Genomic DNA, 20,503 nt, shown 5'->3' with positions numbered 1-20,503 from the left:
TTAGAAAAGCATATGTTATATTGTGTATTACGAATGAAATGTACGATTGGGAAAATACTACTATGATGATTAAAATGTATATGTATGTATGAGATGTAAGGAATTCACGATTTTAGTATATGAAGTATGACTTTTAACAGCATATGTGTGGCATGAATATTATTTTATGTGAAATGTATTATGATGTGAAAGATTTTACGAACCAAGCATGATTTCAGGTATTATGAAAATATGAGTTATGTTCTGATGGTTTTGACGATTATGTGATAAATGATGTATTTTCAGTATATATATACCTGAAACAATTTTGGCGCGAGGCCATATATTTATGTTATCGGCACGAGGCCGTATTTATGTTTTTGGCGCGAGGCCATATATCTATGTTATTGGTACGAGGCCGTATATATGTTATTGGCGCGAGGCCATGTATTTATATTATCGGCACGAGACCGTATTTATGCTATCCGCACGAGGCCGTATTTATATTATTGGCGCGAGGCCATATTTACTATGATTTTGGCGCGAGGCCATATATATGATTTCGCCGCGAGGTTATATCTATGTTTTCGGCACGAGGCCATAATGATGTTACGTATGATCATGTATTATATGTTTTCACAACCAGGATGTTAGTTTAGTTCAGACCAGGAGCTCGGTACCGTAGCTATGAGTTAATTTTGGCACGAGGCCTTATTAGTGCTACCGTCCCACGAGGGGATGGGATATGGATAGTCGATGTGGCTTTCAATAGAGTGTGGACGTCCACCTGGCAGTCCGGACCAGGGTGTGGCGGGCTCATCGTACTTACAGACATATTTGATTCGGCAGTGGTCGGCCAGCCATTGTCGGGTCCCGCCTTCAGGCTGCACAACCCGTCATGGGAGGTAATACATGACACCAGCTAGCTAGTCATTATAGGTTTGTTTTCAGTACTACAGTTATAACAGATGATTTTATGTATGTTATGATTTATTAACAGATGTGAAAATATATGTTTACCCAGTATGATATGATGATGTTTATGGAATTATGAAATGTACTGTATACGTACAAATGCATTAAATATTCATGTTGCCACACAGCTGTATTTAGTTTATTTTCCCTTACTGAAAAGTGTCTCACCCCCAAACTTAATTAATTTTTCAGGGGCCCCTGAGAGACCGGCGGGTTAGGGCCGCCGTTGAGTTAGTGAGATTACCCTCTGAGAAGGGTAAGATTTTGTAATAGCGTCAGAGTTATTTGGTGTTTGACCCTAGAGATATTTTGATGTATGTGAGGATGTATAGAATGCTCTGGTATTATGTTTTATGATTGGATGTTTGAGATTTTATATTTACTGCTGCTAGGTTTTCCGCTGTGTTTGACAGGTGTCCCCGCTACCCACGGGTTCGGGTTGACCATTTTTATTTATTATGTGGCATCTTATGTTAAGAAATTGAGGGAAGTTACATTACCCCTTTTTGTTTACTGATTCAGCTCGGTGTATCACCGGCCTCCGTTTTTCACATTCTTAATATAACAAATTGGAACTCCGTTCCCATATCTATATTAATAGTATAGAAAATTCATACATTTTCATTTCAACATATATCACACAAGTTTAATCCAAAAACCCGTTAAATGATAGAAATTCAGTAAACACCATTTAAATGAATAAGTAAAGGGTTCAAGCATCTCCTACTATAGTATAAATACAAATATATGATTTTTGTAAAGTTTGGAGATCATACACCGAAATCCTCGTTTTTACCAAAAATCGTAAAATCTTAAATACCGGCATTTCTACTCGGTAGAATTTAACAAATAAATAGTTAAATCATACATAATAACATAAACTAGCTTTTTAGCGGTTTGGTTTTTCCAAAAATGTTGTTGTAATAAAATTCCCCTTACCTTACATCGAAACGAAACTTCGTACGAACACAGTCCAAATCGACAACCCTTGACCCTCAAAACCTAAAACCACAAAATATAATCTTACTATATTTTCTAATACTATCCAAATATCCAATCAAAACTAAGATCAGATCCCTACCTCGATTTTTAGGAAAAACCTGAAAATCTTCGAAACGACGATCCAATCCGCTAAAATTGTAGAGTTTTCTCTTCTGATCCACGCAATACCCTCTGTTTTTGGAAACGGATGAGGAACGGCGAAGAATCCTAGAGAGAGAGAGAGAGAGAGAGAGGGAGCTTTTGGGAGAAACTTAGCTCTTAAGCAACTCAAATTGGATATTTATAGGACCTTTGACCAAGTTCAATTCGTCGATGAGGCGGCGTCTTCGTCGACGAGGCGGCGTCTTCGTTGACGAATCCACCACACAGCTCGTCGACGAGGCCATCCCTTCATCGCCGAGTTCAAGTTTCGGATATTTCTCTGATCCGCTTAGTATTTGCTCGTCAATGAGGCTCTGAAGGACTTCGTCGACGAACGTGACCCTTCGTCGACGAATCCAGCTTATACAGGTTTGGGTCTCTACATGTTAAATAACCAAACAAACTGCACCCATTTGGTAATCCATAAATCATGAATTTTCAAACGTACACAGTTTAACAAAGTCAAGGCACAGTCATCCCTAACAGAGTACATAACACAATATACCAAAAGTTTTCCAACAAAATTAGGGAATGCAGCTTAGTACCCCCTTTTTCCCAAAAACTATTACATGAAAAACCCACAATTTTACATGTTAAATTTTCCCAAATGAGTAACCAAAACACACACAGGACCGTGAACCACAGTTCTACCAAGTCCGATTTCAAAAATAACCGACATAAACAAAATCTCCTTACCTTTTCCCCGAATGACAAATCCCGAACTCTGAGGCATCTAAATCGCGAACCGAGTTCCAAAACCTATAACTCACAGTACAAAACTCGCTCACAACTCTGTTATCTACAAGACTACCGAATCAGAACTGAAAACCGAGTCTTACCTCTATTTTGGGCCAAAACCCGAGAATGCCCCAAACGAAAATCCAATTCGTAGAACTTGTAGAGAATCATTCCCTAATCCTCGTGATAATGTCGGATCTACGATTCTCACTACATACGATGAAGAAATTTTGAGTTTCTAAAGAGATAGAGAGAGAATTTAAGTTTTTTTAACTGAGAAGTAATGAAAATATGTATTTATATCTATTTAGTTAGTTCCTCACAATCACTAACTACTTGTTTGGTTTGGGGGAATAACCATTTATTGGAATAGTGAAAAGTTAGGAAATTTAGGTAATAGCTATTGTTTATATATTACTTATTATTTCATTTGATGTGTAATAGCTATTGTTTAGGTAATAGCTATTGTTTATATATTACTTATTATTTCATTTGATGTGTAATAAGAAAAGTTATTATTTCATTTGATGTGTAATAAGAAAAGAATAGACATTCTTATGAACAAATTTGAGAATAGTTATTCTCATGAAAAAATAGTTCACATTGTTATTTGCTTCATGGTATGAATATTTTTTATTTTTGTAAAAACTAGTTATAACTAATATATTCCATTGAAAAGACATTTTGCGAATTATAGGGTAAATGATAGATTATCTAGCGGAACTCGTCTTAATTTGAAGTTCTCGTTAAACATTCTAATTTGCATGATGATTTTTCTTATCTAGCCTCCTTACCAAAAAACAAGTAGCAACTTTGAGTGAAACATCATATAATGAATTAATCAAATTCTTAACCTTTTCAATTGTATTAATGATGATGATTATAATAATATTCATTATTATCATCATTATTGAACTCTCTTTCAAAGTGTCCACATATACAAACATGCAAATATCACCATTTTGACTAGTGATTTGACCTACCAGTTTGGTCCGACCATAGCTTCATCAAATTGGTGATAGATTTAGGTTTTAAAATCATGATCAACATATTTTTTTTTATCATCGAATCCCCGACTATACAACAAGAGATAGCTCATGACTATATCTCTACTATGTATCGTATCTCAAATCCCCAACCTAAGGCTAGCTTGACCATGCACCTTGGCATTTCTTACATGGTCCTTACCTTACCATCGAGCCAAGGCACCAGTTCCATGCCCCTGAAATATTATTGTGTACTTTACAAAAGCAACTGTTATATTTCTTAAAATGGAATAAAATCAACATAAATGAAGCATCAATGGACCCCGATGGCACCGGCCAAAATTTTCCATGAACAACAGAGCCCTAGACAGTGTGCAACCTCCCCCCAACAACTCGAGAAGTTCAGCAATGCAGCCCAATTTCAATTTATATTTACTCATCTATTATTGTGGATATGTGAGCAATAAAGAAAGAAAACCTCCACAATATAATGCACATTGTAACGTGTACAAAATTCAACCAGGAAGAAGGAGCCTCAATGCAACAATCATCCTCCGTCAGTCTCAATCTAATTTTAACAAGCCCTCACAAACTTTGGTCTCCATGATCGACGAACCAACCATCCATTTTCTCCAATTATCGGATCCACAAACCTCCCCTTCAATAATTCTCTTCTGGACTTTTCAGAAGCATCTTTCAGAGCCAAGCTATTCATTAGTACTTGAGGACTCCCCATCTCAGCTGCCTCCACAATTCGATTCACCATCTCCAAAACGTCACTCATTTTGGGGCGCGTTTTTGGGTGTCGCACTAAGCACTTGTTAGCTATGAAAGCTAGCTTATGGACAGACTTGAGAGAGTACTTTCCTTCGAGCCTTGGGTCAATAATCAGTTGGAACTTCTTTAGATCAGAGAGGTGTGGCCTGACCCAGTCCAGAAGTTTTTGCTCATTCTTCGGGCGGTTTCGATCCACAGGGCGCCTTCCAGTGATAAGTTCATAGAGGAAAACCCCATAGCTCCACACATCACTTTTGTACGTGAGACGCCCCGTTTGAATATATTCAGGAGCTGCATATCCAATAGTTCCTACAACCTGGGCATGGATTACAGACACACATCCATTACTTTTATCTCCACAAGCTTAGCTAACAAAAAATATTTAGACAGACTACATTGATCTTGTACCAGCATTGATAAAAAGAAAAATCAAAAGGGGAAAAGTGCAAAGATGAATCAAGTCAGTCAATTTTCAGCACCATCGAGCACAAAACCATAATGCATTAATGATCAAAATATCAGATATTTTCCTGGGGGCAGGGGGAATAAAGTTAAACAACTTCCGTGGAGAACACACTTTCAAGGATATATTTCCATCGCAAGTTCATGTAGTTGTGTAAACATACTGCTGTTGATACATGGCTTAATCCATCTGCAGGGCCCAGTCTGGCCAATCCAAAGTCTGACAACTTTGCATTCCATTGATCATCCAAGAGAATGTTTGAAGATTTGAAATCCCGGAAGATAATCTGCATCAATCACAGAACAGCCCTTTTCAGTAAAAATAATCTAGACTAGCTTTGGAACGATTCAAAGGCCTGCAGAATAAATAATGGGTGATCTATTTGAAAAGTGTAATAAAAGTTAAGCATGTTTCTCTTCCCAATAAAAAATAAACACAAGACGAAGAAACTGTCATTTCAACAAGAGAAAAAAATTAAATAAAGAGAATAAGATCTCAGTTTCATTTTGGGTTAGCATAAGGAGTGTCTGTGCAAGTGTCTCAATTTGACCCAAAAGCTTAAGTCGTTAGCCACTACCCATTACTCAACCATGAGAAAGCCAAGAAACCATGGGAGTCCATTCAGAATCACATGCATGAACACTCATACCCAACTTGAAACATTGGCTCTAATACCACTTGTTAACATGAGTGAACTTGATATACATCAATACACCAACTTGACCCAAAAGCTTAAGCTATTAGGTCTTGGGCATAGCCATATATGTATATAAGTCACTCATCCTCTACTCGATTTTCCAATGTGTGACAAACACACAAGTGGAATTTCTCAACACATTTAAGATCCAAGTAGGAAGGTTGTGTGTGGTCATAAAATATAGTATGATTTTGTTGACTCTGTTCGAAGCTACTAATCACATATTTCCGGAGAGTGAAGTTGAGGCATCTTTCAAAGATTTTCTTTGGCCTGCTTACGCTAGAGTTTCCATCATGCTATTCCTGGAGTTCTCTTATATTCAATACAAAAATTCTATTTCCAAGGGCTGACTTCCCTTCTCATCAGAATCCAGTACGGCTCCCCCAAGCTTCCGATTTATATTTTGGGGTTAGAGAAGTAACAACATCTTGATATATTCTGCCACAGATCATTAGTGTCCTATTTTGCATAAATCCATGTACTTTCCTCAGTACTTTGCTCATTCATTCAGAAAGAACCAGCAAAATGCACTTGCCATATTGAATATCCAATGTAACCATGGACTCCTAGCTACAGTTAATATGGTGCAATGCAAAAGCCTCAGACCATTTTATGGCCGTAACTGACCACACTCCACATTCCAAATAGTCTGCCTTGAGACAGGGTGAGTATGAACCATAAGAGAAGTACTTGTTGGAATTGCTCCCAGGCTATTTATTCATTACCACCTCACCATAGTGAAAACTTGAATATTTAGTTTGCGAAGGAGCACTCCGCAAAATTTATTAAGATTTTCAAGGAAGTTATTAGTACAACAACAATGAAGATATGGTCTCTGCTCTGCATTATCGTGGAGAGAAATGTACTCAAAACCATCATCACTTGAGCAAACTCAAGCCAAAACAACTTTTATTCTCTATAAATGTTGAAAATATTTGAGTAATAATGCAATAGGAAAACAATTGCGTAATGGTTTTAGAAGGTGGTACAAGAAACAACATCCCTCCCACAGTTTGCTACAAAACAATCATGCACTAAACATAACAGATGCAAACTCGCTCATTTTATATTACTACCCATGTGACGTGCATATTGTGTACATCAGGTACTAAAATAAAAATAATATATATATAATTATTATTATTATTATAAATAAATAAAAAAACACCAGCAGAAACAAAAATTACCTGAAAATCCATTTCTTCGTGGAGGTAGGTCAAGCCGCGTGCTGCATCCTGAGCTATTCTCAGTCGCGCGACCCATGGAAGGGGTGGTTGATATCGATTTGATAAATGATCCTGCACGCTCCTATTGGGCATGTATTCATATATTAACAGCCGCTGCATCCCTCTTTCATCATCGTCAGCACAGTAGCCCACTAGTTTGACAAGATTTGGATGTTCAACAACACCCAGGACATTTACTTCTGTCACCCATTCCTTGTGCCCCTGGGAGAAGAGAGGTGGGAATGATACTCAAACATATAAGTCAATTATAATTTCTAAAGGCTGAAAGAAAAAAAAAAACAAAACAAAACAAAATATAGAAGGAAACATAAAATTCTATAGATTAATTAAGAAGCCCAAATCAGGCCTAAAATATTTAAGTATCTAAATTCATGGTACTATAATAAGCATATATTGAGAAAAAAGTTAGCAAGGGTGATCCAACATAATTTCACTGATACCATAGTATCAAGTATCAATTCAAAAATACATCAATTCCTTGCTCCCCTGAGCATAAACCTGATCTTAGTGCTAAAATCTCTCTTTTCTAATCATAAACACGATGTCCTTATGTGATCATTCATGCAAGGGAGGAAACAGGACGATGAATATTACATACACCTGTTAAGATATAAATGAAACCCAGACAATGCCTGCTTTGGACATCCTAGAATATATCATGAAGAAGAAGATGACGATCATTGTGTGACAACAACGATGACAATGATCGAGGATGATGATGTCCACAAGTTAATGATCATAAACACCATAAACAAACATATTTTTTTTCCTGCTTATATTCAAACGTTTGTTGGATAAACTCAAAACAATTAAATTCATCTACAAATTGTATTCATCAATTATTTCAGCTTTTACCAAAAGAGATACATAAGATATTCCTCTTGGCACAGGGACATCCAACTAATGCAGCCAGAAACTACTAAAAGTTGTTCGCTGCCTCAAAATATTAAACTTGGATTGACTGGTAAAGGACTAAGAGCCACAATCTACATAACCCTACTAGTCATTAAATGATTAGAACATTGGAACATCTTTGTAAAATGGCAGTTGATTTAGCAAAAACCAAGTTTTGCTTTTGAATTATCGTTATTTAGAGCACCTTCAGCCAATTTTTGACACCAGTCCTACTGGTGTTGCACTTTGCACCCATTACCAAATACATTTAACATGATTATGCATCAATAAATTTCTCGAATAAAATCACATGACCAAGAAGAATAAATCTTGCCTGCAACCCTCTCTTGCTGAGTTGCTTAACAGCAATATCAATTTTCTTATGTTGATCTTCTGTACTCCGGATAACACCCTTATACACACCCCCAAATCCACCCTCTCCAATCATCAGGGAGCGGCTGAAATTTCTTGTGGCTGTCTTCAGCTCCGAGAACGTGAAAACTCTGAGGAGGCTGGATCTTTGAGACATACTCGTAAACGAGTTCCTTGCGGAGGATTCCGTGCTAATTTCTGATACATTCTGGGAGTTTAATTCAGAGTCCAATCTCCTCACTTCACGATCAGTCAACATGGAAGTGGAGGAGCGGACTGAGCTAGACTTCGTGGTCTTAGATTCATCATTTTTGTCCCAGCTGGAGAAAGGGAAACACTTCATAGCCCCAAAATGAATTTTGTCTTTCTGCAAATCCACAACCATAGAGTCATAAAATAAACACACAATACATGTTAAAAACCATTGCAAAGAAATGAAATGGGATCGGGTTAGACCAAATCCACAAAAGCAAAAACTGCTTATATCCAAATAGCAAGAAAAACGAACATTAAATTCCAAAAACAAACAGAGAGGGTATTACTAAGCGGGAAAAAAAATTGTGAATCAACCTTCATGCTTCTTCTCAAATCGAGTTTCATTAATTAGCTTACGTATGCAAAATACTCCCATGTTCTTCCACTCAGATAACTGGGGCAAAAAGAAAAAAGGAAAACTGAGATAAAAACGCCAAACTCTGAGGGAGGCAAGAAAATCATGGCGGAAGCGTCATGAAAACATGGGATTCATGATTTAAAATTAAGAAAAAAGGAATTATTCTCTGAATACCCACAACCAAACAATAAATTTCACAAAATTTACTCTTAAAGGCTCATAAGCATAAATTTCCCATTAAAAAAAAAAAGAGAGAGAAGAGCCCACCATCAATTCTCCAATCTGCTACTAGAACAACTTGGTAGCCCTTTTCACGAACTCATTTTCATGGGTTTTCAGAGATTTCCAAAATCCAAAGAGGGATTAGAAGAGAAACCAGGAGGAACGGAGACCGGGCACGCCATGATCCAAGACAAGTCAATAGAAGGCAGCTGGAACTCAGGTCACCCACCAACTATAAACCCAATTGAAAATTGTGGGGAGAGAAAGAACGAATAAAAAAAAAAAAGGTTAGTTTTGCGAGCGAAGAAACTGGGAGGTATGAACAGGGTTTATGGCAGTGGAGAAGAGCAGAGGATCGTGTGGAAGCTGGCTTTTCCCAAAGCAGGCAAGAAGAGAGAGAATCGTGGCCTTCGCCACGCCCACTGTATACTCCAAAGGTTCAATAAATGAATTAATTAATATTTCAAAAGATCGTTGGAAATCCCCTTCGGCCTTTTTGCCAATTTGGCCTCTTTGCTTTTGCTTGGCGCTTCCTCCTTTTTTGACAAATGCCAACACCAAATATATCCTCGTGGGTCATTGTAATCACCTTTCCATCTCAATAATTTTATTTTCTTCAACCACTAATATGAAAAAAGTGAGATTCCTTCACATTATATGTTTTTAAATACTTTTTCATTTTCAAACAATGTATAATATAATGTTCGGATATGAATATCATAAAAGTGGTTCATTTATTTCTGCATATTCATAGCTTAATTTTTATTTTATTTTATTTTTAATCCATTCCATTTTAGCATAATAGATATCACATTAAGTTTTGATCTTAAAATAAATTATAAAAGAATGTAAAATAAAAAAATAGACCACCCCAATCAACAGTAATGTAAAACAAAGAATGGATCATCCTAAACCATAGTACAATAAAATAAGAAAAATAGACTATCCCAATCTACAGTGCAATAAAATAAGAAAAATAGATTATCCCAATCTATAGTTCGGCACAACAAATTTTTTAGGGGACAAAAATAATTATTTAAATAATTTATTTCTTTATTTATTTTTGCATACAGACAAGATGAATTTAAAAAAATAATAAAATTGAAGCAATAGGTTGTATTATGGGGAATGGTAACTTTGGACTTTTAATGAGGCTAGCCCATAGTAAAATATTATCCTATTTAGTCATTTTGTATTGTTTTGTTAAGGATAAAATAGAGAGGTTAATTTGTCATGCCATCATATACGGCAAGGATTAAGGATCATTATTTGAAAGATCAAAGATAGTTTGATTTTTCTTCTTCTTTTTTATTTTTTTAATCCGAAGCAAACACTTTTTCCCCAATTATTCTCAATAATAATTGGAGTACCGTTTGGATATTGGAGAGTGGAACCATTTTCTTTCTTTCTTTCTTTCTTTCTTTCCAAGCCCTCTTTATTTCTCACATGACGTGAACGGCATGAAAGCCATTATGGTGCGGTGGTCCTTTTCTCAATAGTGACGTGACTTTTATGTGTTACTTTTGATTTCATATAATTTAGAGAATAGGGATTATCTGTGCTTTATTTTTCATAGGCAGCCTATTTTTTTTATCATCCTTTTGGGTCATTTTGTTGTCTTAATCGTTTGTACTAAAGATTAATTATCACGAAGCTTTTGACTTTAATAATGCTAGGTGAGAAAACTAAATTTAAAAAAATTAGATATTCTCATTATATAATTGAGGCTAAATAGTTATTTTCATAAAAAATAATATGAAAATATAAAAATCAATTTCATTCCATTATTACACAATAAACATTAAATCAGCTTCATTTTACTTTTCGTCCAAACCGAAACCCCGGAAATCAAGTAGACATCATTGGTGGTAGTCTGTACACAATTTTTAAAGCGCTGCCCATGTGGGTTTACTTTCAAGTCGCCGCCACTGTTGACAGAAAACGCATAACTGACCACCTGGTGGCAGTGCCGGTGCTCGGCTTTCTGCTGTTTCCCTGGTCTTTATAATTCAATGAATTGGCCGAATGCTGACCATGGCCGGACTACTCGAGACAAAAGTGAACATTCAACTTCACTAGCTTTCAAAATTTGTTCTCAGTTCTAAAAATGAAAAAAGAAAACAATAAAAAAATACAAACGAAAATGAGAAAATTGGTTGGTTTCAGTTGTTTTCAATTGCCAGCAGACCCCTTTCTGGAGAAATCAGAAAACAACTGCTCGCCATCTATTGAATATAACTGGTACAAATTCTTCAAAAAATTTGAAAAAGGAAGAAACTACCAAACATGTCTTCTGCATCAAATTTTTTTTCATTGGGGAAAAACACCTATCAGCATTAACTGAAGAGAGACAGCTCCCTGTGCCGAAGATTAAGAAATGCTTCTGCCCGGGCGAGGCTTAAAGAAAACATAAACAGCAAAGCCCCTTTGCGCCCCCTCCGCATATTTGTCTCTCTGCTTCACAAGCAGGAAGACGAGGTGGGATCCTCGTTGATAACTGTTAACAGAAAGGCTTCATTCCAAAAGAAAAAGGGCAGAAGGAAGAATTGTCAATGGCACACTTAATGGTTGGGAGCATCAAAACTTTGATATTGTCGACACTGTTCTTTAACTATGGGAGTGTAGGATTACAAAAACATTGAATTATGTATAGATAGGAGATGAATATAATAGTTCAATATTTAGTACTCCATATTGACTTTTAAAAAGTACACCTTACTTGTGGTGAATCGTTCATGTGACGGCAGTAAATACTAAAGCTAGCAGCCTCAAGCAAGGAAGCATGGTATTATATTATAGGCTTTTCTGTTCTCTAAAGGCACATTTCACCCTTGACAACAGACGGAGTGCCATCAATGCAGCATCTATGACAATGACAGAGTTCCCAAGAGGGTGAATATCACCACATGAATATATATGATCCGAAGATACCTTTAAGTGACTGCATGATTTGGCATATAATGATCTATACCTCAGAAAAGCTCAAGCTTTCAAAAGATATATATGTAAAGGTTATTGTTATCTATCAAGCTCACTGAGTTTTTGAGGCAAGTCATCTGGGAAGTTTACATTACAGGTCAACCTGATAAGGTGATCCTAGCAGATGATTTGTGTTGACAACCACACATAATGCCTATACATGGTGCATGTAAAGTATGGCAATGGCAATTCAAGTACTGCATTATTCAACCATGAAGAGTGCATGTCAAGAGGAATAATCTGCGACATAAATTTTGGTATGAATGCTCTACCAGCATAGTCATCGTTTTTTTCCTTCTTCCAAAAAGTAAAAATTGCCAATATGACAATGCTAAGGTGAATGAGTAGAATAATGTTAAAAGATATATTAAGAAATGATCAGTAACTTAGATACAAGATACGCCAAATAGTATACCAATAACAAAGAGTGGGCTAATTATAAAAGGGGTACGGATGGTCTGAAATAACTAGGAATGAGATAGTAAGTGAGGACTAAATAACCCTGAAATCATCAGAGAAAGTTGCTCACAATCATGTAAATTGGCAGAAAAGGATTCAAATAGCTAGACCCACCTAATGAGACTTAACTCTTAAGGCTTGGATTTAGATGTCAATTTTTTTAAGAACAGTTTACAAGTTTGTCACATAAGTTTATAAATCATCAGAGAAAGTTGCTCACAATCATGTAAATTGGCAGAAAAGGATTCAAATAGCTAGACCCACCTAATGAGACTTAACTCTTAAGGCTTGGATTTAGATGTCAATTTTTTTAAGAAAAGTTTACAAGTTTGTCACATAAGTTTATATATCATCACATAGACATCAATTAAATAATCTTAAGTCAAACCAGCTTATCGGTATTGCATGATACTTGGTATAAAATTTCCTGAAGTGCTACATATAGATTCTATGATCATGTTCAATTTATAAAGGCAAAATAATTCACAAACATTTTTCAAAGTTGGTTTCCCTCTGTTTCTACCATCTAGCTTGTCAATGTGATTAATTAATACATCAGTACAACTAAGGGTCACCTGCAGCTTTAACTCATGGAACAAAGAAAGGAACTCACAAAAAACAAACAAACAAGGCCACAAAATATCAGCAAGACACATTAGCATTACACAGACCATCAGCCAAATATTCCCCTAGTTAATCAAAAGCAAGGGAAAAGTGCCCAATAAAAACAAAATTTCTTGGAAATAATATTCCTCAACCTTTGATGCTATGCTTATGCCAATTTCATTGCAAAGAAAAGAAGGCATGTCATTGTAACAAACTTGCTCAAATTTAAATTCAGGCACCTTACACTTAGTCTTCATTAATATAGCCTTCCTTACGACCTTCAAATCCCGGCCGCATAAGCTTCTTTTCTCTCTTCTCAATTTTCCGCATCTTCTTCTGATGAATCCTGTCTGCTATATTTTCTGCTCTCGTCTGCTGCTTCCCCACCTTCATCTTCTCTCTGGTTTCAACTCTCTCCTTCCACTTCTCCACACTCTTTGCATGCCTCCTCTTCTCCTTCTGCATGCTCTGCTTTATCAACTTTGGATCATCATGCACCTTTATTCCCGCTGCTCTACCTGTTGCTGCCTTCCAAGAATGCTTCTTTGCCACAATCTCCCCTCTTTCTGGATCCTTCTTCGCCTCCTCCAATCTCTTTGCCCTCTCCAACTCTTTCTCCTTCGAAAGCTTCCTCTTCTTCTTCCTTCCCCGCTCTTCCTCATTATCAATCTTCACATTCCCAAATGCAAGTCCCTTTGCAGCCTCTGATGCATCCTCCTTCACTAAATTGCTATTCTTACCCTTATCTTTTGTTTCTGCAGATTTGATTTCTCTCTTGCGCTTATTTTTATGGTTATCCTTCCTCTCACTTTTTACACTCTTGTCATTCTTTTGAATTTTATCAGAACCCCCACGACCTGATCGAAGCTCTTCAATTCGCTTATGAAGTCGTTGCCGAAGCTCTTCATATGTCACTGACTGATCATCGCCATCCATATTAAATACAGGTTTGACAGGCATAACCTCAGCTCCATCATCATTATCACCATCCAATTTATTACCAGATTTCTCATTCTCCAGGCCCTGCTTTAGCAAATCTAAGGTCGTGGAGGATGATTTCTCAGGGTCTAAGCGGTCTCGTCGGGCTTTTTTAATGTTTTCTCGTGTTTTCTGCTTCAAAGAAGCTTTTTCAGCTTTGTTTAGGCCTTGAAACCATGGCTTTTCGGTATCATCCGTAGGCAGATAATATCTAGCAGGGATAAGCTCAATGAGCTTGTCAAAGAATAGAGAGTGGTTATGAATTACTGACTTCAGATCATTTTCAGGAAGTTGGGTAGATTTCTCCTTCTTCTTTGCCTGAATGCAGTACATTCATAAAATTCAGTACACTGACAACCAGAAGCATAAATGGAAAAAGAGGAAAGACATTTTCAAATGAAACAAGACCCTTCTAGATATATATAATCATTCAAAAAAAAAGAAACATGATGCAAAAGGGAAATAAATGGAGCATATATATATATATATATAATTAAAATAGAATCAACACAGTGCAGAAATTACAAAATCTAATCTAAAGAGCAGAGTTGAGTACTTTAACATCCAGCTTATAGAAGCACCACAACATCATGAATTTGAATTTAATCAACAAATTCAATAGAACAATGTATACATTTCTAACACTCCCCTACCGACGCATTTCTACATCCCACAGCTTCGGCACATCGCTTAGCCCCGCTTGTTTGAGTAATAGCAATGAAATTCCCCAATATCATGCTAAGAATAGCTAGGATTTTTTTTTCTTTAGGGGGGTGACTGACTAGTAAGCTCAAAGAATTATCCTGTATATATTAACATCGAAATACACAGTGTTGATATCTTATTCTTTAGTTGTGGGACAGAAAATTTTTAGATGTATACCAATGAAGCCTCTAAAATTGGTAAAAATGGCAATGGCTAAATGAACGAAGGGCATGCAATGAAACAAGAGAATATCAGTACATAAATAAATAAATAAATAAAAACATATTAATGGCGATTGAACAAAGACGCACCCTGGTTAACAAGTCAAAACAAGCAGCAGAGCAAGCATATTGTTTCCTTAATAACTACAATCTATGAACTCAAAACTTTGATCCGCTTAACAAAAAAGCGAAAGGAAAGAAGTGAGAGAAAGACATGGAGGAATAACGATCCAACAAATACACAAGAAAGACCATCAAATATTCATCTGATTAATGTTCCTACCATCGTTGGGGGAGAGAGAGCCTTTTTTTCCCGGTGATGAGGGGAGGAGATCTGGCAGAGTTCGGCCGGCTGGCGGAAACGACGCGGGCTAGGGTTGAGGGGCGGAATAAAGGACGAGCGATGCCCTCTTGTTGCCAAGGGTATGGCCTGTAATTTTCCCACGCGTGTATAAAGACCGCCCTCATGATAGCCCGGTAAGTGCTTAATTATATTGTTTCTACTATATTTAAAAAAACAAAATGTCTCTAAATTATAAATTATGTCATAGTTACTTTGCAAGTCATAAATATTTATTTAATTTAATGAACTAATTTTAAAAATTTAAATGAAATTTTAATTTTCTATTATCTTCTTCTTATAATTTCTTTAAAATAATAAGTTTTAAATCGACAATCAAAGTTCAATTTGTAATATATTATGTATTGAATTTAATATTACGAGTAATGTTTATATTTTTTAAAAAATATATCTTTAATTCATAATAATGTTATAATTACAATAAATAATGAGAATATATATAATATAATTAATTTAATAAATTATTTTTATAAATTAAAAGGGGACTAAACTCACTCAAAATATTGTTTATTATTTCTTAAAAGAAATAAATTTTATAAATCCCACAACTAGTTTATTTCAATTTTGCAAGAAAAATCCAATTTTGTAATATATTATACACTAAAGTTCAAGTATTATGAGGAAAGTGTTTGTACTTCATGTGTAGTGATCCGAAAAATAATAGTATTTAAATAATAATGAGGGAGAGAAATGCAAATAGGAACACAAGGAGGCAATAGGCTTCATCGATAACATTGCATTTTGAAGATAATAATTTCAAAGAATTTCCACGCTTCGTTGACGAATATAGGGATTCGTCGACGAAGTTCTTCAGGACCTTGTCGACAAGAAAATACCGAGAAAAGGATTTAGGCTACTCTGAATTTCGTTGACGAATGGTAAGGTTCGTCAACGAATTTACTGAAGGACTCGTCGACGAGGTAACGTGTCTCGTCGACGAATTTGACCCTATAAATAGTGAAAATTCAGATTTTTATCACATTTCCGCGCAAAATACTTCCCCTTTCTCTCTCCTACGGCCCCTCCCACTTCTCTCTTCAATTTTGGCCCCACCAGTCACTGGATCGACGATCTAAAGCCACCACGACATTCCTCGTGAAGTTCTCTTCAAGTTTGTTGGGGTGGATCATCGATGGGATTAAGTTGGATTTCATCTCAAATTTAGGGTAAGGCCTTTTAGTCAATTTTTGGCTTTCTGAAAGTTATAAGAAATGATGTAGGCAAAGAAATACTGATATTTTGTTTTGAAAAATGTTGTGTTCAAGGTGTTGTGTAGGAGGCTCTGCGAGTGTTAGGTCAATATACCATAGGGGCTTTTCAGTAATCGGGTAAGGGAAATATGTTATGTTAGGTAATTTTAAAATGATTTTTAGTATGAAATGTATATTTTTACCAGTTTATTTTCACAGCAGGACATTATACAGTTTATTAAATTATGGAAATTATGTATTAAAGTATTGTGTGACTTGAGAATATGAAGATAGTACGAAAGTATGTTTTATAATTTTCAGTACCATGATTATACGAATTTTAGTACCATGATTATACGAATTTCAGTACCATGATTATGTAGTTTTTAGTATCATGATTATACAGTTCTCAGTACCATGACGTACAGATTACAGTTCAGTTCAGAGATACAGATGATACAATTACAGTTCATTACAGTTTATTTCATTGTCATGGTTAATATAACTATTTCAAAATCATGGTAAATCAGATAGTTGTATATATATATATATATATATATATATATATATATATATATATATATATATATATATATATAGATGTATTATATAGTATCAGACCCTGTTAGACCATATAGTTATAGAGCACGGTACCGTAACTACAGATATTTGAGTTATAAGTGCAACCACCTATTTAGATAATACGTGGTAGTAGGTCAATCGTATAGTGCCCTAGACGTGGATAGGCTCCCCATCAGATATGGGTTGAGGAGGGCAGATCAGACCAAGCGAGTATAGTGATTTACCCTAGTCGGCCAGCTAATGTAGATTCCGCCTACGGGCTGCACAACCCTGTCATGAGGGGTTAAATCACGACACACAGTTATCCACAGGGAAAGTTTTCAGTTACTATTACGTATATACAGATTTACAGAAACAGGGAATATACTTATGTACATTAGAAGTATTTTGAATAATAATCAACAATACTGTTATGTTAAGTAACATGGAAAGGGTGGTGGATTTTTATTACTTGTACTGTATTTATATATCCAATTATACATGATTATATAGAAACAGATTTTCATAACATTGTAGCTCATTTGCCACACACTAGTAATAGCATATTTCGCCTTACCGAGCGTTGGCTCATCCCAATTACTTTAACATTTTTCAGGTGATCCAGGTAGGCAAGCAAACCAATCTCGCAGGTAGAGGGGCCTCGGTATTACCCTGACAGTTGTGTGAGTATTTTTGAGAATATTTTGTATAACCCTAACAAGTTGAGGGTATTCTGAAAAACAGACCATAAATGTATATTTAGGGAAACACTTTAGCACTCTGGTATTGTATATAATTATATATGGTTATGTTTACTTGATTTCTACTTCTTACTACTTAGGTTGATGATTGGGTGTAATCCAGTATGGTATCAGAGCATGTTAAATGTTATAGTAAAAAAAAAAAAAAAAAACCCAATTAAATAGCAGGTCGTTACATCTTGACATTATGGTTTAAAATAAAAAAATTATTGCACAATAAACTGCACAGTATTTCATTTGAATATTTTGAAAATAATAGAATATTTGAATGATGTTGCTCCTAATGAAGTAAATAATAATAATTCATCGTGTGTCAAAATAAGGACAATTTATCCCATGAAATGTTTAATTATGTTTACATTGGGAGTATATGATCCAAGGACAAAAAATATAGTGGACTTTTGCCTCCCACCTCATCGGCGTCTTAACTCCCTCTATTATTGCAAAAATCCAAAAATTCTACTACTCCAATACCACAACTGTTACGTTCTGAACTCGGTGGGACTCAGAGTACTATTCCTCATAATATATGTCTTTTATATCATATATATAACGACCTAAACCCGAAGTGGGGTACCGGGTATGCATGTCCATAACTTATTATCAAATATGTAGGGGGAAACATAAATATCACAATAACTATACCAGAGTTCTAATACCACCATCATTATACATATACCTCCAAAATCTTGATTATTTATATCCCAAACAGTCAAAAGCATATCTACATACACATATCAGTGTCTCGCCAAAACTTACATACACAACACTAACTAATCTCGCCCTTGAGCTCTCTAGGCTTGGTTCCTAGTACTTCATGAAATGTTGAAATTATTGGGGTGAGACACTTCTCAGTAATATGGAATAGATTATCATCATTGTGTGGCAAATGAGTTTTTTTACATAAGTAAAACATAATCATTTATTCAACTTTAACTGAAAAATGCATTTATATACCATAACTCACACTTATACAATTTTGAATGCATATTTTTTACCCAAACATGCTTTAACTTAATAGATAATCATGTTTTCATAAATCTACATATATATACATAAAAGAATTCCCCTGATGGAACTATTATATAACATCATGTATAATCCCCTGTGACGACCTGGAAAATTTCGTTCAAATTTTTCTGATACCACTTGTAATAACCTGAATATTTCATATTATAATAATCACTGATAAAGACAACAGAAGTCCTCAAATACTAATTTACCGGCGTACTAAACTATCCCAATATCACATTAAAGATCTAAACTTATCAAATAATGGATATCACAATAAGGCTCTGAACTCATCACAACACAAATAAAATATTAACAATTCTAAGCAAGACCTTCTATCCCACCCACGCTTTCACTGCACTACTCTAATTACTGTTATACTCCACATAGCATCTGAAAAATATTAGATAATAATGGGATGAGACAGCTCTCAATAAAACGGAATATATTATTATCAGTGTGTGGTTCACATGAGTTTTATTGTAAACAAAATATAACCATTAATCTAACTTTAAATAAATCTGCATTTATAACTGTAAATCACACCCATTATTAAAAATGCAAACTTTCCTTTATATCTACAAATATGAGTAAAAGAACCTCTTTGCATGAATAAATGACTTGTATAACCCCATGACAGGTTGTGCGGCCCGAAGGTTGGACTTAGCATCTGGTCGGCCGACCAATGTTAAGTCAAAGTAACTCATATATTAGTCTGATTTGCCTACCAAACCTGTTCGTATACCAGGAACGTACTCAACCTCTTTTGCTAGCCAAATCGACTTTCTATACCAACACTTTCCAAATAGTGTGTGTGACGCCCCGATTATCATACAAATTTTTTTATAAACAATATTAAATTCACTTGTCACCAACAACATTAGCCAATCGGCCACGTCAACAACCCTGTTACCACTCATATGACCTGACCCACATTAGGTACCAAGTAAAAAGTCATTTCATTTATACAACCTAACAGTGGAAGATAGTATATACTTAACAACTAGAATACAATCCCCAAAGTATCAACATGCATATACATATATATATATATATATATATATATATACACACACACACACATTACCATCTCATACTCAAAAATAACTCAACTCTAGGGGAATTACACCCCCCTAGTCTAAGAATTCACCCTGTGTGTCAGGGTCTCAACTCCCTATGGTCTCGGAGCTCTATCGCCTGACCTATCTCTATTCCCTAAAAAATTTAGATAATTTGGGTGAGACACATCTCAATAAGAAGGAATAAATTATTTACAGTGTGTGGTCAGATGAGTTCAGTTATAACACATTTTACTTTTCAAATCAACATTTCATCTGAGAAAAATACACTGATAAACATATTCTCATAATCATATAGATATACAACACAAGCTTTTATAAGCTTTAAAATCATTTTTCAAATTCAATCATTTCCAACACATATTTATCCGCGAAGTTCCTAAGAATAAGGAAGACTACCCACACATACAGGTAACTTCCCTCTGCCCTAACACGTTATGTAGTCAGGTATAACCACATCTGATACCTATTAGGGCACTCACCTTA

The 20,503-nt window shown here is 35.5% G+C and overlaps 2 protein-coding genes across 12 annotated transcripts in view; both read right to left on the bottom strand.

The window, feature by feature from the left end:
* Nucleotides 1–4,222: 4,222 nt before the first annotated feature.
* The window catches only part of LOC131165399 (serine/threonine-protein kinase PCRK1-like), a 54,800-nt gene continuing 38,519 nt past the window's right edge, over nucleotides 4,223–20,503 (bottom strand). For 3 of the 10 annotated variants that reach the window (XM_058123146.1, XM_058123151.1, XM_058123155.1), the window contains 2 exons: nucleotides 5,225–5,347; nucleotides 4,223–4,914 (listed from right to left, as the gene is read on the bottom strand). In XM_058123146.1, coding sequence (XP_057979129.1) covers nucleotides 4,396–4,914; nucleotides 5,225–5,347 — 642 coding nt within the window. In that variant the 3' untranslated portion in view covers nucleotides 4,223–4,395. Of the gene's footprint in view, nucleotides 4,915–5,224; nucleotides 5,348–6,945; nucleotides 7,207–8,233; nucleotides 8,639–8,841; nucleotides 8,921–9,151; nucleotides 9,638–13,389; nucleotides 14,175–20,503 lie in introns of those variants that run through there. The other 7 variants (XM_058123145.1, XM_058123152.1, XM_058123147.1 and 4 more) reach the window with 6 other exon arrangements.
* LOC131165400 (ribosomal RNA-processing protein 14-like) lies at nucleotides 11,166–15,531 on the bottom strand. Of its 2 annotated transcripts, XM_058123157.1 has the most exons (3): nucleotides 15,338–15,517; nucleotides 13,390–14,446; nucleotides 11,166–11,603 (listed from the first exon to the last, which is right to left on the bottom strand). In XM_058123157.1, the coding sequence occupies exons 1-2, from the start codon at nucleotides 15,338–15,340 to the stop codon at nucleotides 13,397–13,399; spliced, it is 1,053 nt and encodes a 350-aa protein (XP_057979140.1). In that variant the 5' UTR covers nucleotides 15,341–15,517; the 3' UTR covers nucleotides 11,166–11,603; nucleotides 13,390–13,396. The 2 variants fall into 2 exon arrangements, with proteins under 2 accessions (XP_057979140.1, XP_057979139.1); XM_058123156.1 differs by lacking the exon at nucleotides 11,166–11,603 and having other exon boundaries at nucleotides 13,185–14,446; nucleotides 15,338–15,531.

The sequence above is a fragment of the Malania oleifera genome, chromosome 10 (assembly GCF_029873635.1).
Source record: "Malania oleifera isolate guangnan ecotype guangnan chromosome 10, ASM2987363v1, whole genome shotgun sequence".
NCBI classification, from domain to species: Eukaryota; Viridiplantae; Streptophyta; class Magnoliopsida; order Santalales; family Ximeniaceae; genus Malania; species Malania oleifera.
This window is presented reverse-complemented; position numbering and strand designations above follow the sequence as displayed.